This window comes from Mytilus galloprovincialis, chromosome 8, assembly GCF_965363235.1.
Source record: "Mytilus galloprovincialis chromosome 8, xbMytGall1.hap1.1, whole genome shotgun sequence".
NCBI classification, from domain to species: Eukaryota; Metazoa; Mollusca; class Bivalvia; order Mytilida; family Mytilidae; genus Mytilus; species Mytilus galloprovincialis.
Window position 1 is genome coordinate 68,743,814 of NC_134845.1, and position 21,071 is coordinate 68,764,884.

The 21,071-nt window shown below is 34.3% G+C and overlaps 1 protein-coding gene across 1 annotated transcript; it reads left to right on the forward strand.

Annotated features, from left to right (window-relative positions):
- Positions 1 to 4,014: 4,014 nt before the first annotated feature.
- LOC143042448 (uncharacterized) lies at positions 4,015 to 9,341 on the forward strand. The gene is made up of 4 exons (XM_076214739.1): positions 4,015 to 4,103; positions 4,674 to 4,869; positions 6,818 to 6,944; positions 8,808 to 9,341. Exons 1-4 carry the CDS (start codon positions 4,046 to 4,048, stop codon positions 8,808 to 8,810), a joined length of 384 nt encoding a protein of 127 aa, XP_076070854.1. The 5' UTR covers positions 4,015 to 4,045; the 3' UTR covers positions 8,811 to 9,341.
- The last annotated feature ends 11,730 nt before the right edge of the window (positions 9,342 to 21,071 follow it).

Consider the following 21,071-nt stretch of genomic DNA (forward strand, 5'->3'; position numbering starts at 1 on the left):
CCTATGGGAAATGCATACAAATGACTTCTTTTAGAGAACCACTGAATGGAATGAAACCAAACATAGTATGAATGTTCCTTATGAGGTGACGACCAAGTGTTGCACCTTTGTAGCCGATCCATCATCTAATATGGCCGCCAGCGGGGGACTTAGTTTAACATAGGACCCTATGGGAAATCCATACAATGACTCCTTTCCTAATGAGGTGGTGGCCAAGTGTTGTTACTTTGTATCCAAATTTTATCTTTTTTTTATAAGATTTTAAAAACCCAAGAGTAGAGTCAGGTGAGCGATACAGGCTCTTGAGAGCCTCTAGTTTTTTACATTTTAAACCTGTGCAGATGGTTTAGTTGTCTAAGAAGAAGGCATATTATAAATGGTGACTTACGGTATGTGTGGGTTTTGCTCATAGTTGTTAACATCCTTGTCCGTTGGTCACTGTGGATAAATGTCTCATAACAGCAAATATAACAAAGCTCCTCATTTTTATGCCCCATATGTTTTCTGGTCTGTGCGTCCGTCCGTTCGTTCGTTTGTCCGTCCGTTCGTTCGTTTGTCCGTCTGTCCCACTTCAGGTTAAAGTTTTTTTTTCAAGGTAGTTTTTGATGAAGTTGAAGTCCAATCAACTTGAAACTTAGTACACATGTTCCTTGTTCCGCGATCTCTCTAGTTCTAATTCCAATTTAGACATTTAACCCAGGGTTGGCAAAAACCCGGGTTTTATGAGTATTGCCCAGCCCAGTGGGAAATACCGGGAATTCCCGGGCGGGTAATACTTTGCCAACCCTGATTTAACCCCATTTTCACTGTCCACTAAACAAAGAAAAAATGATAGTGCGGATGGGGCATCCGTGTACTGGGCACACATTTTTGTTGATAAATAATTGTAAGATGCAGATTTCAGTGTCGCTAACAGCATTTTATAAAAGGAGACAAAAATAGACTGACAAAGCCATGGCTTAAAAAAAAAGATAAAAAGCCACACCAAAGCAACTCTCCGGCAGTTCCAGCTCTGATCCGTAAACTACTCTACAGAAATGGAGTAAAGGAAATTAGTTTCGATCAGAAACGATCACTGTACGGAGTTTGACACAAAAGTAGTGACTGAGCAAGAACCCACCAAAAACTTGGGGTTATCTCGGTTTCTTCGGAAGTATAAGCAGGTATTGCTCCACATGTGGCACTCGTCGTGCTGCTCATGAAAGTACAAACTGGTGTTAATTCGATAGACCTCATTCGATGGAGGACGGCATTGTGATGTTATTTCGATAGACCTCATTCGATGGAGGACGGCATTGTGATGTTAATTCGATAGACCTCATTCGATGGAGGACGGCATTGTGATAAGGACGATTGGAACATATCCGTCGTTGTCTATGAAACAACAGATATTTATAGTGTGTCTTTCTATGTCTTGATGTTTCTCTGTTGTTTCAGATAAGGGCAGGGATGATTCCAGGTGTTTTCAAATGGGTCCCTTGAACATCAAATTGGGAATTTTTATGCATAAAATCTAAGACGAAATAATATCATTTTCCTGTAAAACCGGAAAATGTATATTAAGTTTTAAACATCTACACTGACATGACTGATTTAAGAAGTTGTAATATTTTGAATAATTATGGATGGGCTACTGATTATGATATATATATATATGATTCTCAGAGATATGATCACCATAACTTCCCTGGTCTCAATCCAATAGCTGTCAAGTGATATATAGTTTATAAGATATCTTATATTGTTTATAAAATATCTTATATAGTTTATAAGATATCTTATATAGTTTATAAGATATCTCATATAGTTTATAATAGGATATATCTTATATAATTTATAAGATGTGCTATATAATTTATAAGATATCTCTTATATTTTATAAAATTATTTTGAAAATAGTAAACTTCATAAACTTTATAAGATATCTTATATAATCTATAAGGTATTTTATATAGTATCTTATAAACTATACAATATATCTTTAAGATATCTTAAAGTTAAATTAAATAGCAAAACGGCTTGCCATATACACCACTGAAAAAAATCATTCATTTGGTATTTTTTTCAACAGGTCATCTTTATAAATTTACCTTGCCTCAAATGGATTTCAAATTGAACTGGCCCATAATGAGTGTCATATTCAGAAAAGCAATAACAAAAGCGGCCCTAAACTATATAGTGGAATCATCCCTGAAGGGTGAAGGTTTGGTACCATTTAAACGTTTAAACCTGCTGCAATTGTTTGCACCTGTCCTAAGTCAGGAATCTGATGTTCAGTACTTGCAGTTTAATGATGTGGTTCATATGCGTTTCTCGTTTATCGTTTTTTATAAAGATTATTATTGTGTTTTTCACTAGTAATTTTTGGGGCCCTGTATAGCTTGCTGTGCGGTGTGAGCCAAGGCTCTGGGTTGAAGACTGTACTTTGACTTATAATGGTGTACTTTTATAAATTGTGACTTGAATAGAGAGCTGTCTCATTGGCACTCATACCACATCTTCTTATTTCTATTTTATAAATATAGAGCCATTGACTCAATAATTATGCACATGATCGTCACAAAATGACCCAATTCAGATTGTCCCATTCCTAATCTCTTCTAATGTGTACGACCAATTTCGATTAAGTTTTTTAGACTAATTGGAATGATAACTTGAAGGCTCACAAGCGAAACTATTAACACTATTCCAAGTTTGAAAATACCATTGTTGGTTTGTCTCCAATTCTTGTTAATTCGTCCTCGCAGTTGGATCGAATGATTGACTCTGGCTAGTTAATAGATCATGTTTTGTCAAGGTCAGCTTTAAATTAACACTTAAAAGATTAAAGGTAATGCAGACAATCGTCCATTGTTTCTTCGGAAACAGATACTATTTAAATATATAATGACCCTACAAGCGAGGGCTATAATGTAATGACCTTGACCGTCTATGTGAATTTCCATGTAGGCTATTTTTACCTGATTAAATCAAATACATGTATGTGATAAAAGTGTGGCAGTTATGATTACTATGTCATTATTATTTCTCTTGTTTAAAACTTTAAATTTCATATTTCTTTATTTGATGATTTAGATGAAGCTTATTCAGTACATATTTGTTAAATTGCATAGCTTTAGATGTTTGAATTCCTTGGTTTAAGATATTTATTTAGGGACTTAATTCACATAGTTTTTTCACTGACCCCCCCCCCCCTTCCCCCCTCTCCCCTCTTAACTTAATTTGGGAAAAATTGATTTACCAATAGGAATATATGTTAAAATCGATTTTAGATATACAAAACTTGCAGATTTTTAACCCCCCACGCCCAAACTATTTGATTTAAGTTTTTTATCCTACCTCGACCTTTTGATGTCGTCCCTTATATTGTAAAGTTTAATATTTGCACCGTCGCAAAACCCTTGATTACCTTCTGTTAGAAAAATATATATTTTATATAACTTGGTTTAGATTATTATGTTGAATCCTCTGAGGACTGACTTTCAGTCCAACCAAGGAAAGCCAAGCTTTCCGACCATCGTTTAGGTTAGTGAATCAGCTACATGCCTCCTTAGGACGCGTAATTTGAAGTCAATGAATGCTCCATTTCTACTTACTTTTGGCATATCAAAATAAAAGTTGTACTTTGCTGATTAAATTATATATTGTTTTCAGTTTTTGGTTTTCATTTGCTTAGATATATTATAGCGCATCACATTTGGCATCAGTCGTTTCCGTATAATTTAGTTCACAAACTAGAATTACCTCTGGTATTCCCGAATCTCCAGCAGAATTGTTCCTGCTACAAAAGATATATCTTCATGTGCTACTTTTTGAGTAAACTGAGGTTCAAATTTCAAATATTTCCTGAAAATATGGATTTGTGGACTTATTTTTCCTTATTTTCGATATTTGTAATTGTCATTTGATGATAGTCTTTATTTTAAATAAAAATTACTTACTTTAATACTTAATAACTTTGAGTGAACTTGAATTGATCATTTGTTTTGTGAATCTTTAACACAATTCTGAACTGTTGTCACCAGGATCAAATATCAATTGAAATATGACGAGCAGTATATTTTTCTGTATTCGATGTACATATGTTATGCTGATCTTATGTGGTAAGTTTATTGTGAACGCACTTTATGTTATACAGCCTCCTTTTCACAAATCTGAAACAGTTGGTCAATTCATAACGATGCATGTATATCAAATTAATTGTTAATGTCCTGAATGTGCAACGAACATTATGGGGGACAGCCGGGTTGGCTTAAAATTGTTATTAATTTGAGAAAACGGATTACGGTCCAGTGGCGGATTCCGCCATTTTTTAAGGGGCGCCTAGCCAGGATAAAAAAAGCGGGTGTTTCCAACCATATGTCGCCATTCTAAAGCGTTGGTCGTAAATAAGGTGGTGTAACAACCATCGGACTGTCACCCACCACGTTTTGGATCCTTCACTGTGGTCAACAAGGCTTCACAATGTTTCCTATTCGGAACACTCTACAAAATGCGTTTATTTCTCCACTTTCTCTTATTGATACTGCATCAAATTTGAAACATGATTTTCATTAAGATTGATTAATAATTGCTTATTTAACGTTCAGTGACAATTTGCATCATAATGACATTCTTTTGGACCCATAATGCATCTCTTTTGGAATTAAATACTAAAACAATTTTCTATACAGTTACCGGAGTATCTGGTGACGAATGTTGCAAAGAATACACAGTTCGAAGTGGTAGAAAAATCGATGCTAAATGGTGTCCCAGCTACTGTTGTTATGATACCATTTATCGTGACTACATGTGCTGTGAAGATGAGTCGAAAAGAGCTTTATCTGACCATAGGGAAGAATTCTGCAGCAAGTGGTGGTCAGCTCATGTGTAAGTTCATACATACATATATTGAGTGCGTGTGTAAATGACGGATAGTACATGTGTAAGAAAATAAAGTTACGTGTTGGGCAGCATACGTGTAAGTACATATGTACATGTACGTCCAAATCCTGATGGCGGAGTTGTGATTATCGATATAAAAACGTACACTTTGATCTATTCCTTGTTTCATAGATACGTCTAAGTCCTGATCAGGTCCTGATTAGTAATATCAAACCATACACTTTGATTCATCCCTTGTTTTGAATGTTCATTTAATTGCAATGGTCATACTATTAAGTTTTCTAGTAATTATACTTATCTTGGCCTCGTTTTAAACGAGCATTTAGACCATAATATCACAGGCACTTGTCTCAGAAAAAAAAATCCTATATACCTTATTATAATATAGGAAATTTTTTTCTGAGACAAGTGCCTGTGCATAATGTTACTGCAAAAGTCGTTGCATCTTCTGCAAATAGAGCTTTAGGGTTGGTGATAGCCAAGTGTAAACTTTTAGGTGGTGTTTGTTTCGATGTATTTGTAAAATTATATGAAAGTTTGGTTTGTCCTTAATAGAATATGGAGCAGGTATATGGGGTGTAAAAACATATTCTTGTATTAACTCCATACATAATAGGGCTTGTAGATTTTTTTCTCGGAGTAGGAAAATATGCACCAAATGCTGCAGTTACTGGAGACTTAGGTATAACACCTATTTTTGATAAGCAGTGGAAAAGTATTATTCGTTTGTGGTGTAGATTAAATAACATGAGCTCAAATCGGTTAAATGCAAAAGTTCACAAGTGGGCTAATAGTATGAGTATTATTAAAGCATAAGTGTGTTATAAACTGGAATTTTTTTAGTAAAGAAAACCTTCTGTGAACTAAATTTAAATCATTTATCGTGTCCGGAAAATATGGACACTAACTATGTTATAAAAAAATTAATGTCAAAATTACACGAAAAACATGTCGATAATTGGCATGCTGTTTTACATTTAGATCAATCTATATCGGGCAGAGGTGGCAATAAGCTACGAACTTACAGACTGTTTAAGGAACATTTTGAACCGGAGGAATACTGCAAAATAGCTTTACCCTTCAGTCACAGAAGTGCTTTCGCCAAATTTAGATGTGGTGTTGCTCCCCTAAGACTTGAAACAGGGAGATATCAAAATATTGTTTTAGAAAATAGAGTGTGCCATATATGTGACGTTTTTATTGAAGATGAAGCGCATTTTTTATTAAGATGTCCTCTTTATTACGATTTTAGAAACCATTTATATTATGTTGCTGAAACTTTTAATGATAACTTTAATACTTAAGATGATAATCAAAAGTTAGTGTTTTTATTCTCAGATGTAAATATAATACGTGTGTGTGCCAAAACCTGTCATTTGCTTTTAAAAAGACGTAGAAATTTTATATATTGTAAATAGTATTTTATTTCATATTGTGTATTATATCTATATGCATTTTACTAGTCTCTTATAATTCTGTATAGAATGGCTCTCATTTTATTTAGTGTTATTTTACAATGTATAGATTGATTGTACTTGTTGAGAGATGAGACTTTAATAAAACATTGAATTGAATTGATTTACATGCAAGTCCTGATTGGCGATATAAAACTGTACACTTTGATGCAAACCTTGTTTTGTAGGAACGTCATATAAGCCCTGATTAGCGTAGTCGAGGGCGGCGATATGAACCGTCCCTTGTTTTATAGTTACATATAGATTCTGATTGGCGAAGTTGTGACTGGCTATAAATAAAACTTACAATTTAATTCATGTTTGTCCCTGTTCTGATTGTTGAAGCTACGATCGGCGGTATATAAAGCATTCACAATTAATTCAATCTATGATTTATAGGTACGTCTCTGTTCTGATTGTTTGAGCAATGGTCCAAGGTATACAAATCGAGCACAATTAATTCAATCTATGTTTTATAGGTATGTCCCTGTTCTGGTTGGTGTAGCTTTGTTTGGCAGTCTTGTTATTGCATGCAGTTGTATCTGCTGTTGTGGAATGACAAGTGGACAGTCTAGTGGATTAAATATTGCTTCCAAATTTAGAAAGGTAAACTCATTATGCGAATAAATATAACCTTTAAAAAACTAGAGGCTCTTTAAATCCTGTGTCGCTCACAATTGTAACTTTTTTTTCTTTTAAGGGGAATGCATGTTGACACATTTATAGATCGTATCCTGCTTATATAATAATCTTTATTTGTCATATAAGTAACATTACATCCCAGCTCCTTTGTTCTAACAGGAGTGATCTGAGCCGGATCACCCCAGTTTGAGTTTCTTTGTTATGCATGCTTTCCTTTGTTCTGTAACATACATGTTATAAAACTTATAACTAATTGTACGGAAAAGACTATCTATCTAAATTCACGTAGAAAAAAATCCAGTGTATATACTGGGATTCGAACTCAAGACCTTTAGCATACCAAGCCACGACACATACCACTACACCAGGACGACTAGATACGAACTATCAGTAATTTAACATAGTTAAAGGAAGCAAGATAAGTTTTATAAGTGGGGGCGAGTTGGCAGACCTTTATTCAGTGGGGTTTAAACCCTTTTCGTTAATAAGTGAGTTGTCAGACTGATTGTTAAATTTGATTTTTACACTTTTTTCAAAAGTTGGGGGAGTCGGTAAACAAGAGTGGGGCGATTTTTTTATAAAGTGGCGATATAGTGTGGGCCGATTGGCCAGTGGGGCGAGTTGACATTGTTTGATATCTACTCATCGTGTTCGGGGGTCATAAAGGGTATACATCATATAGTAATATATAAAGTATATTATAATGCTTGTGTGGCGTTCTAAACTAGATTTGATGAATTGTAAATGGGTTTTCGTCTAATCTAAAACAGCTGGGATGTAAAATAGTTATCCCATTCGGACTTGGTGTATCAGTGTAAGATCACCCTCTGGCCTCCGGCCATCGGGATGATCTTACACTGACATACCGCGTCCTTATGGGATAACTATTAATTATACTTGGGACATAAACAAAAGTAACAACAACAATAAAATAACTGAGTTGAACACACAAATATATCTCTATAAGAATCTACCAACCAGTAAACTTAATAGGTATTGGATCATCAAAATTGACAATACTACACAAACAGGAAAAATTATATGAGTACAAAAGATTGTGTAACAATACCGATAAATAGATGGAAAACATTTGCCATGGCAAAATATGCAAAAAGAGAATCGGGAGAAGTTTTGGATAAAAACACTGGGTGTCCTCCACCCAGACGGAATCAATAGAAAGAAATAATTAAATTTACAGTCTAGTGTTTATATTATTATATTCAGGATTTTGGATTAAAATCAATCGACCAAAACTTACCTGTATTATTACTGATCTATGTTTACACCTTATACATTATATATCAGTATTGTTAAAACTTTTGCACCGAAGAAGGCCATTTGTTGAGCCGAAATATCTGCAATTATTGTATAATTTATATCATCTGTTCAGTTTTTCCATCTTTGTGCGATGATATTCAACACTTTTTAGTGTTTTGTTTCCCATCTATTTATCGGTATTGTTACACAATCTTTTAGACTCATATATATATATATATATATATATACTCATATATATACAAGTAAAACTAACTAAGAGTTTTTCAGTATCAGGTAGATATGGAAACATAGAAATATCTATTGCCAAAGGGGGGGGGGGGGTTGTCCCAACCCAGGACAAAAGGGGGGGGGTTCCAACTATGTGTCATTATTCAAATGCATTGAGCAGCCAAAAAAAGGGGGATTCCAACCCCCGGAAACCCCCTCTGGATCCGCCACTGCTTTTAGTGCTGATCTTTCACTTTTTTGCCGATTTTTCATGAAGATCAGAATAATGAACTTGTCATTATTTTCATTAAACATACTATAATTTTGTTTATCTCTTTTTAGTAATGGTTCAACAATAACGGCAATACCTCACCAGTTCTTGACGGATATGACGATCAACGGTACCATCATCACATTTTTTTTCAAGGAACATCACATACGATATTTATGAATAATTGTATTCCAATTGATTTCTTAATCCTGAACGATAATGGATAAGGTTTTATATTTTGCAACTCTGAAATATGATTAGTATTGTAAATATATTTTGCTAGCTAGGAAGATCTTGGAATATACGTTTGTTGAAATATTTCGTTAATACTCAGTTGTGTGGATATAGGAAGATGTTGGCTCTTAGCCAATGAGACAGCAACATCGACAAGTAACATTGAGAAATATGTAACGGCAGCCGCCTTGTGTGCGTGTTTGTGATTTTGTATATATATACCAGTCATGTCTTCACTTAATTTCATAGTGCGGTCGTAAATATTTGTCCAGCTTATGAAAACAGACGAGGAAGCAACACATATGATCTTACATTCCGTCGTTCTCAAATTTAGTTTTAGGGGTAGAAAATAAAAATATAGTATTAATATTTACACTTTCATAAGTAAACAATGGTGCTCGCCTTAGCGATAAGAGAAAAAATGGTTACAATCTGCTATATCATCCTCTCAGCTATGTGTTATTTATATACTGGTAACTTGGCAGAGGGGTGTTCTTCATTTCTGTTTTGTTTACTTTTTGAGCCATTGTTTGTTTTCCTTATTTTATTCTCATTATTTTCTGTTCAGCAATTCCCATTCAGATCCTCATAAGGGAATAACATCTGTTCAGCAATTCCCATTCAGATCCTCATAAGGGAATAACATCTGTTCAGCAATTCCCATTCAGATCCTCATAAGGGAATAACATCTGTTCAGCAATTCCCATTCAGATTCTCATAAGGGAATAACATCTGTTCAGCAATTCCCATTCAGATCCTCATAAGGGAATAACATCTGTTCAGCAATTCCCATTCAGATCCTCATAAGGGAATAACATCTGTTCAGCAATTCCCATTCAGATTCTCATAAGGGAATAACATCTGTTCAGCAATTCCCATTCAGATCCTCATAAGGGAATAACATCTGTTCAGCAATTCCCATTCAGATCCTCATAAGGGAATAACATCTGTTCAGCAATTCCCATTCAGATCCTCATAAGGGAATAACATCTGTTCAGCAATTCCCATTCAGATTCTCATAAGGGAATAACATCTGTTCAGCAATTCCCATTCAGATCCTCATAAGGGAATAACATCTGTTCAGCAATTCCCATTCAGATCCTCATAAGGGAATAACATCTGTTCAGCAATTCCCATTCAGATCCTCATAAGGGAATAACATCTGTTCAGCAATTCCCATTCAGATCCTCATAAGGGAATAACATCTGTTCGCATGTCCTGGTCCACAGCTTTATGGAGGATACGTATTGAATTGAAAGACATATACCTTTGCGAGCGAGAGTCGATATATATTTAAGGGATTTTTAAACTTATTAGTCGAAACTAAAACCATGGCAAAGTACGAAAAATAGACAAAGAGACAAACAACAGTACACAAAACACAAGAAAGAAAAAAAAGCACAACCCGAACGCCACCGAAAATCAAGGGTGAATCGGGTACTTCTGAAGTGTTAGCTGATCCTGTACTTTGAGAGATCAACAGTGGGGTATATGATGACCAAGTGACGCATAATTTAGATTAACTTTCGATTGTCAGTTTCAAAATGTAAAATGATTAACAATCAAGTAACTTAGTGTAGAAATGTATCGAGAAAACACAACCTCTCTCTGACTTAGTAACTTTCGTAGATACATATATATTTTTATAGAATAAACTGTAATGATATTAATCCCCTGGTTAAAGAATCTTTACAAACAAACATTAATTTACATTCCGCAGGAATTTATTCTTGATACTCATTTGCAGATAATTTTTTTAAAGATATGAAAATGAACCAAGAAAATTACTCTCATATTAATGTACCTTTCAAACAATCAAAAAACGTGTTAAAATGTAATATTTAAAAGTGTGTTTCAGAGGAATATGAAAAAACTACTTTAAATTAACTTTCAAAATTGGATTCCTCATCCAAACTTTGTCTTTATGGGAAATTAAAAACTAATTGTCAGTCTGAGGAATATTTAAATTGCAATAATTTTATAAATAGACACAGTCAGGATTCTACTTCGTCAAAATTATCTACCCAATTACGCCAGTTATTTCACAATCGTAGAAATGGAAGCCATTGTAGGAATGACGCGCTGCCAATTTTGGTCTTGAAAAACCGATAAATTTATCCACATAGCACCATTACGATCAGTTGTATTTTAAAAGACAAATGTATCTACTAGCTAATGAGCATCAGTTAATGTTCTTGTCTGCATTGATTCAACTTAAAACTATTGTTTGATCGGTTGTCGGGTGGAATTTTCGAAAATTCTTAAACATTTAAAAAAATTCTAATTTAATATTTCGTGGAAGGGAAGACTAAACATTTTAGCAGTTGAAGATTAAAAACCCTAGTTATCACACACAATTTTGTTTTCTTTCATTTTCATCATCCAACTTAAAAGACTGTCGTAAAGTACTTTTAGTAAAAAAAAATAGCGATTCGAACACACCTACTCTGTTTTTGTGATTCATTAGACAGGTATTTCACTTGACCCATGTATTTCAACTTTTCGTACTGTGATATCTTTATGTTATGAAGTCAACCTGTAGCTTTGATATATAAAAATGATTGAATCTGAAGCGAGATGATATATCAAATAATCTTGCTTTGTACGTTTTCAAGACAAAATTTTCAACTCAAACACGCCCTAACATAAAAAGGTGCACTCGATTTTTTTTTGATACAATTGTTACCCATTTTTTAGAATTTTTTCTTGAGTCACATAATGGAAAAGCAGACACGAAAATTACTGAACTAATAGATTGATATGTTCTCCGTCCGTGGTACATTTTTGTAATTTAAAAAAAAAAGATAGGATGTTATGCATTTTCTACGTCCAACTTGATAGATACCCATGTCGTCGACTTGATATCTAATTGTTCTGCATTACTATGTAATAAATAAATTGAAAACTTATGCAAATGGTGTTTTTTTAAAATAAAACACTTCGTAATTGAGAAGAAAATTGTCGTTTTATTTGTTTCTATTAACTTTTAAAATTTTTGTTACTAAAGTAAACATTACAGTAAGCATTTATCGCCTTCTCTAACAAAGAGCTTCGATTCTTTTGTTCTATTTCAACTGGGTTTCCGCCTGGACAGTTACTCTCAAAATTTAGACTGAGTAATCATTCCCTAGGCATTGAATTGGGAAGGTACAGAAACATTCTAAGAGCACAAAGATTATGTAAAAAATGTGGAGTCCTAGATGACGAATTTCATTTCTTGTTGTATTGTGACATTAACATATCATTGCGTTCTATTTTTTTTTGCTTATCTAAAAGAATATGTACCATTATTTCAACATCTTGATGCATTTAATAAACTAAAACACATTCTAAACCCAATCCCTGAACTTGTTGGACATATTGGAGTCTTCATTAAGCAGTCTTAAGAACTGAGGGGGTCAGACCCATGTCAGACAAGCTCATGATTGTATTTTATACATCAATTTATAATTTGAACTCTTAAAATATGTTCTATTATATTTTATCATATACAATGGAGATCACTTCTAACCTCTCATTAGAACTGTCAGGAGAACTGTCATAGAACTGTTCTAACCTGTCCTAGAACAGTTCTACCTAGAACAGTTCTACCCTAGAACTGTTCTAAGTAGAACTGTCAGAATCAGTTCTAGGTAGAACTGACTAAATCAGTTCTAGGTAGAACTGTCAGGATCAGTTCTAGGGTAGAACTGTCTAAATCAGTTCTAGGTAGAACTGTCCAAATCAGTTCTAACCGTAGAACTGTCAGCAGAACTGACTAAATCAGTCAGGACTGTAGAACAGTTCTAAACTGACGTCACTGTAGTAGGGGCACTTTAGAATTTAGAAGAAATAAATCACTTCCAATTACTTTGCCATATAATAGCAGATTTTCTATATTTCTTTCTGATCATACGTTACATGTACAAATATCGAAGTGAATAGGCGGTTATCCAACTCATCGGAGAAATATTTTTATAAGATTGCATAGAAACATCATTGTTTACGTTTCTTCGTTCCCCGTTTTTAACAGTCTCTTCATACATGTCATACATCTCTGCATTTAATTCATGGCATTTTAATCGTAATTTACCTTGTTTGCCTTGGAATTACATTCATTTAAGATTCTGTTTTGACAAATGTTCATACGAAAATTGTACAGTGGATGAATTATGGGATATTAATGATAAAAGTGTTGTATTATAACGTAAAAAAACTATATACATTTGCACCATCTCGTCAATTTAGCCAGACTTATCCATAACGATTATAAATGATATCTGGGAGTCTGAAACTCAGAAAAAATATATTCATCTGAACATGAATGAAGCATTTGCCACTGGACGTTCGGCTACAAACAAAATCATGCATTTTTCTTTGCCTTCTTCCATTTGTCTTCAAATTATATCAACAGTATACTATTCCAAGAAGAGAACTTCCCATACATATACTTTTTATTTTAAAATAAAGTATATGAATCAGTCATGTGAGTGTTGGATGATGCCGTAAAATAGTTTTGTTTAAAAAAAAACATCACAAACTAACTGACTTAAAAAGTCACTTTAGTGACGGTTCATTATTATGGATACAGAGAGAAAATAAGGGTGCGCTAAATTTTTAGATATGGTATAAATACACCTTACCGCTATTTGTCTGCCATTACTGGATATCGCACAGGTTCCCGTAAAAATTTGACATCATAAAACAAAATATCTGACCCCACAATGGAAAAGTGATTGTTGTATGCTTCAAAGGTTCAAGAGGCCGGGTCAGCCAGGATTAGCAATATAGGTGTATTGTGTTCCAAAGTTGGTGTCATTTTTATCATACGATCCGTCCTGACATAGAAATATTATTGGTTTACAATGAGGCCATATATATTTACATGATAAGTGTAAATAAGTTCAGTTTTGGTTGATATGGTCAAATAATTTTGTTAAAACGACTCAGTCTGATACATGTATATCGAAACTACTGAAATTTGTTTACAATTCAATATTTTGAATAAAAAGAGGACTTGCAGAAAATTGCTGGTACTCTAAATTGATGTGAAATTTTTTTTTTAGCCAATGTGTTACAATATTGCTGTCATTTGAATTATACAATCCATCGTGATATGTAACTACATGTATAAGTGATTTACTATGCGGCTATATATATATATATTAAGATTTACATTATAAAGTGTAAATATGGTCAGTTTTGGTTGATGCTGTCACATATAGTCAGTTTTGGTTGATGCGGTCAAATATGGTCAGTTTTCATGGTTTTGGTTGATGCGGACAAATAATTTTGTTATATCCATGAGTCAGTCTGAGATATCAAAACTACTGAAATTAGTTTACGATTCAAAATTTTGATTAAATAGAGGACATGCTGGCACTTTAAACTGATGTGAGCATAATTTTGTTTTCCAATGTTGCTTTCCTTTATCATGTTTATATTGAACAATCCATCCTGATATAAAAATATAAGCACGCGCAATATAAAATTCTACTCGGAACAATATTCCCCAATATTCATGCTATAACCCTATAATATAGATCATTTGTATTATAATGATAATGCACTCCATCCTTACATAAAAATATTACAGATTTACTATGCGACTATAAGAGTTGTATAAAAAAGAGCAAATATGGTCAGTTTTGGTTGATGTGGTCAAATATGGTCAGTTTTGGTTGATGCTGTCAAATATGGTCAGTTTTGATTGATACAGACAAATAATTTTGTAACATGAGTCAGTCTGAGGTATGAAAACTACTGATATTTGTTTCTGATGCGATATTAGATATAACACATCAACAAAAGAAAATCACTGAATTACATGCTCCTGACTTGGAACAGGCACATACATGCAGAATATGGCGGGGTTAACAGGTCAAACATGTTCTCTAAGGCAGCAACCATTTGATTTTCTGGGGGGGGGGGGGGGGGGGGGGGCTATGGGTTTTTTTTTCTGTACAAACTTTTTTTTTCGACTTCGGCGAAGAACAATCTATTTTTTGAGCGACAAACCGAAAACAATTTTTTTCTTTCAATTTTAGCATTACATATAGTGGCAGATGAGGATGAAACAAACAATTTTTTTCTTCTCAGGGTCCAAAACAAATTATTTTTTTTCACCAAAAACTGGAAACAAACTTTTTTTTCCAAAAAAAAAAACCATAGCCGTAGAATTTATAAAAATCAATTCTAGCCGTAGAATTAGAAATCAATTCTAACCGTAGAACTGTTCTAGAAGTAGAACTGACCAAATATCTGGTCAATTCTAGCTAGAACTGTCAGGATCAGTTCTAGGGTAGAACTGTCAGGATCAGTTCTAGGTAGAACTGTCCAAATCAGTTCTAGGTAGAACTGACCAAATCAGTTCTAGCTAGAACAGTTCTAACCTAGAACTGACTAAAAGGTGTCAGGCTGACAGTTCTACGTACTGTTCTAGAACAGTTCTCCTGACAGATTTAATGAGAGGTTAGAAGTGATCTCCACTGTACTTAGCATTGATATGATAGCATATGTGTAATGAGCGGAAGTACACAGGCCATAATTTCCCACCCGGGCTGATAACCCATATCAGGGGCGTCTCGTGCAAAAACCCATAACAGTGCTTCTCGTGCAAGTTACTTTCGGTGTTTCCGGTGTCGATTGTTTTCTTTTCCATTGTGACGTCAGATATTTTTATGACGACGTCAAAATATACGGGAACTTTTGTGGTTTAGTACTTGCTAACAAATGCCATTGACTATTAAGAATCATTATATAGTACAACAAACATGGAGTAATAATGATCATAAAACTCTTCCAAATTTCCAATGTTTCAAAATGCCTCTATAGGAAATGTTACCATACATATATATGGAGGTAGTGATGCTGTTGTTGGACAATTATAGTATATTTGATTCATAATTTAACTTCTTTATAAAGTTTTTGACCGTTTTAGTTATTGCATTTGTTTATTTGCCTTACATGAAACTATTGTCGGAAGTATATGATAAAGCGATTAATACATGGCCTTTTCCATATCAGCCTGGGTATCATCCCTCGACCCATATCAGCACCTCGACTCCGTCTCGGGCTGATATGGGGGTCTCGGGATGATACCCAGGCTGATATGGAAAAGGCCATGTATTACTGTAAATTCAGAAATTATTGCGAGGTTTTTATTATTGCGAATAATGCGACAGAGTTGTAAACGCAATAATTAAAACTCGCATTTTGTAATATCTGAACTGAATTAAGCAGGACTTTTCTCAAAATCGTAATAATTAAAATCGCATTTAATTTAAAATTGACAAAATCGCAATAATAAATGAACGCAATAATTTCTGAATTTACAGTAATCTCTATGTATTGTATTTCATTGTATTGCATTGTATTTAAAATGTATAATTGTTTGTTTGTATTGCTTGACAATTATAGGTGTAATTTTGCAATAAAGATATTATATTATATATACCAACATATATTCCAAATAGTGGGAAAAAACTACCAAAATCAATTAGGAGCAGATAGATCAGTGGCCATCATTTGTTTACTTTTTCACGCATATTTTTTGTTAATTGCTCCTAGCCTAAATCAGGCAGTTGATTTTTCTCTTCACATTTTGTTTTCAGTGGTACACATACCCTAGATTATCTTTTTCTTGTGTTTAAGTTGTTATGGAATTTTTTTTAATATATTAAGTCCAGCTGACTGCTCCTTTTTATGTATTCTCCTTTTTTTTTGTGTCAATGTTTATCTATTCTTTGTTTTTTACCCTGTATGCTCATTATTTTCTATTCTTTCCTTATTCTACCCCATGCAGACCTGCTAACAATTACTGCAGTTTTTTCACTGTGAGTTTTTTACGTGTTGTTCTTCTCTTAATTCCCCATCATCGATATCCGACGAGACAGCCATAACATTTGATCTGCATTCAATCCAAATATCAAGGGATCCATGCATACACAAACATCAAGACCTTTGGTACAGAGACGTATCCTTTTACAGTTGTTTTATTATTTCTGGCCGACGGTATCGAAGTAAAACCAATAATGATCGTGATACGTGAAACAAAACCTGCAGAAAACTATGAAATTGTGTACTGGGCGAGTGTAAAGAGGAATGGTTTAAAAGAAAAAGAACGACTGCAATACCGGAGCTTTTTTAATTTTTCATATATAGTGTAATGCTCATTGTTGAGGGTCATACACATGCTCTTGTTTACATCATGTATCATTGAACGTATGGGGAAAGCTGTCCCATTTATTTTTGTACTCGTGCCACATTATTTTATCTGACCAGTTTCTGTTCCTGCATAGTAAATATAGCAAATGTGGTCATAATATAAGATACATTATAGATTATCTATGATTGTGAGTCCCCGATGGTTCCACTAGCCCAGTACTGTAGCCAAAATTCGGTCCTGGTATTGAGGTACAGAAAATAAGACTTAGAATGCTTGATTGAAATTTGCTGTTATTAAATTTTGGAAATCATTTTTAAATTGAGTAAAACATCCTCTTCATGCAAAGCTCAAATTCCTTGTACAGATTTTGTTAAAATTTAGATTCTTTTTGTGGAGCCTGTGACTTTTGTCGCAAAAGCGAGACATATATACTACTTTACTCTCAATTTCAAATATTTAGATCGTTCAGTGCTGTCTATTTGGTAATTTTACAGACGTTATCATGCGTATACATGTTATATCATCATAATTGTCGTTCCCGATACAGTTTTAGAATTGTGCTAGTTCACATCGCACATTATTATTTGTATTTAAAGCATATATATGAGCTCTCTGTTGTAATAAACCATATAACCTATGTCATGTTAACATTTTTTTAGAATGGTGCAAGCGTCTTTACTGATGTTCGGTTTGACTTTTTTTATTGTATAAAATTCAAGATTTAGTAAAAGTTTAATCTAACGAGACTCAAAGATGATTCATTTCACATCAGAATCTGACTGACGAAGGATATCTGTTATCCGAAATATTTATAAATAATTACATTTATAGTTACCTTTTTTGTATTTGGAGTTGTTGTGTACACTTTTTTAGGCGTTTATATAATTTATTTATTGTGTACATGTATCGTTACTCGTAACGATCCAGCGCCCTCGTGGGGAAAATCGTTGACTACTATACAGACGTTTTATATATATATATATATATATATATGCGGTCCGTAATTCCGTCGTCGTATACGTAGGCGGCGCATTCGTCTCAACTCGGCCTATTCCGTACCCTCATCTAAGATAGAAGGAGAGTAGCGGATTCTACCGAGGATTGCCGAATGGTAGGCGGCGTTGTCCACAAGTACACACTCTGTGGTTTCAGTTTTAAAATGTTTAATAACTTTCTTAAACTATCCTGGATTTGTACTAAAATTGGACAGAAGAATCAATTTATGATATGTTTTACTTGAATGGCGGATTACAAATATCTAACTTTTAGCTAATTTGATGATATCGATAGCAAAACAGGGCGTTTACTTAATGTATACAAGGATTTGAAATAGTACTATAAAGTACTTGTTTAAACTGTTATAATCTCTAACTTAAAAAGCCTGAAAGATTACTGAAGTACCATAAATGTAACATTAAAAATTATTACAATTTATTTAAATATCAAATGTTTACTATGACAAAGTCTTATCAGGTGCTTTATTTGTACTGCATGTTATAAAATTCATTTTTTAGAGAAATCATCTGGGTCAGGTCGTCTTATTTGTACTATATTTAATAGGGCTGTTGGTGGGTGACATTTGAATGGTTCCAGTGGCGGATCCAGAAATTTTGTAAGGGTGCCCACTGATTGACCTAAAAAGGGGGCGCTCCAGTCATGGTCAGTGATTCCCTATATAATCAACGAAATTTTCCCCACTGTGCCCTACCCACTCCCCCAAGTTCCCTCTGGATCCGCTTATGTCAAGTTTCCACTGAATTTACATTTCACTTTATGATATTGCGAAACAGGTTATTAAGCTAATATGTTCCTCTGTCTAGGCTTTGCATACCTCTTTATGAACTAGAACTTTTTTCAAAGCCCCTTGTCTGCTGGGTTAATGGGGTTTAGGGTTTCTTTTAAAAAATTTCTCCCTTCTGTGACACAGTAGCGGGACAATTACTGCCTTTTTATCGTTTGATGCATCTCCAGTAGGTGAAATTGCCTTTAGACATCTAAATTATAAAGAATATACATGTCGCACCGTAGTTAATTTATCTTAGTAAACCGCTAATATTTCAAGGATAGCAAAGTGTTACTTTAATTTTATAATTCATATTCATACCATTTATAATTTTAAGTAGATATACCCTTTTGCCAAAGCTTTAAAAAGATAATTGTCGAGAGATATCAATTATGTATTTGAAAAAAAATAATATATACCTTCTTTGTGTATTCGTAACCGTCACTGCTAACCATTTTTAAATTACTTCTTTGTGTCCCCTTTTCTATCATGGAAAATGTTGGTGGATCATCTGGTAAAATTGTGTCAGGCAACTTCGGCTCTTGTATGGAACTGTAAAAATAAACAAAAACATAAGAAGCATTATGTGAAAGTAAGGACTAGTTTTGAAGCTATGAAATGAAATATTTATTTGTGTTAACACTTTTCAAATAAATCAATATGTTTTTTTTTATGTTATGACATATTTTGTGAAAATCAAAAAAATCATTTCAGTACAAAATTTGTTTAATATATATATATCTATCTTACTTTTCAACAATCTCCTGGTCATAATTTTCATCTTGGTGAAGAGTAAAGTCATATGACGCATCAAATGGTAAGGGCGAAAGAGGATGCACACTGGTTGTTCTATTTAAATGTGTCTGAGGTGCATCGGGCAGTGAATGGCTGAGTATTCTTGATGTATGATATGTTGGTGGCTGCATTAATGACTGTTCTGGTGCCACACTAACAACGTTATAATATATGTCCTGTTAGGTGACAATGCAATCTAATTAAAAACCAATCTCTCATCGCTCCCGTTTTCTGATATGTCGCGTGGAAGTGTCTTTTTCGACCAATGAAAATGAGTCTTCCACGATCTTGAAAGTTTATCGTGAGGTAAAGGGATGTAACTAATTTTATTTACGAAGAAATCGTCAGTCAAAAGAATTCATAAACTTTTTTGATTGGCTTATTGATAGGTCGTCAACTCATTTGCATATCATTATAAATTCATAACTTCTAGTTCACTCACATGTGACCTCAAAGCGGGTTTCGTTAGATCTCCCACGCGACATATCAGAAATCGGGAGCGATGAGAGATCGGTTTTTAATTAGATTGGTGACAATGGCGACAGAATACGCCTTGGCACTCGAGGTAAGCCATTTCGACGTGGCGTGTAACTTGGTGACGCCGGAGTCGCATCGTTTGTTGAACTGTTTGCACCTGTATTTGATGTTGGTGGTTCTATTGATGCCTCGTCTGGTGCCAAACTTGCAATGTTACATGTCCAGTGAGGTGACAATGGCAACAGAATACGTCTCGGCACTCTTGATAAACCATTTCTGTGTGATGTATTAACTGGCGATGCATAGGGAAGATTTGTTGGATTGCTCCTAACTGAAGATAATTCTGTGAATGTGGAATTTACAGAGTTTGATTTTCTGCTAATCAAGGAGATATTGAAGGTACCATATCCTGTCAGTGTGGAACGTTGCTCACTGTCTTGCTCTAATCTGGTGGATTCAACAGGAGCATTTTCTGTTGTGTTCTTGCATAGATTGCAAGTAAGTGCACTGTCAAGCTTTCCTTTCATAAGAAGACGATAGTCTGTTTCAGTTATGTCTGAAAAAGTGATCATATACCTGCTTTTTATACCCCCGCTTTAAAAAAAGGGGGGTATACTGTTTTACCTCTGTCTGTCCGTCCGTCCGTCAGTCCGTCCGTCCGTCCGTCCGTCAGTCCGTCCGTCAGTCAGTCCGTCCCATGAAACTTTCGTCACATTTTTCTCAGGAACTACACATCCACCCTTTCTGTACTTTGGTATCAACATTTATATATGTCAGCCATACCGTGTGATGCGTTTTCAGATTCATCACTTGACAACTTCCTGTTTACCGAACACTTGTCTGATTTTACACATGATAGCCAAGTTGAAAATTTTCGTCACATTTTTCTCAGGAACTACA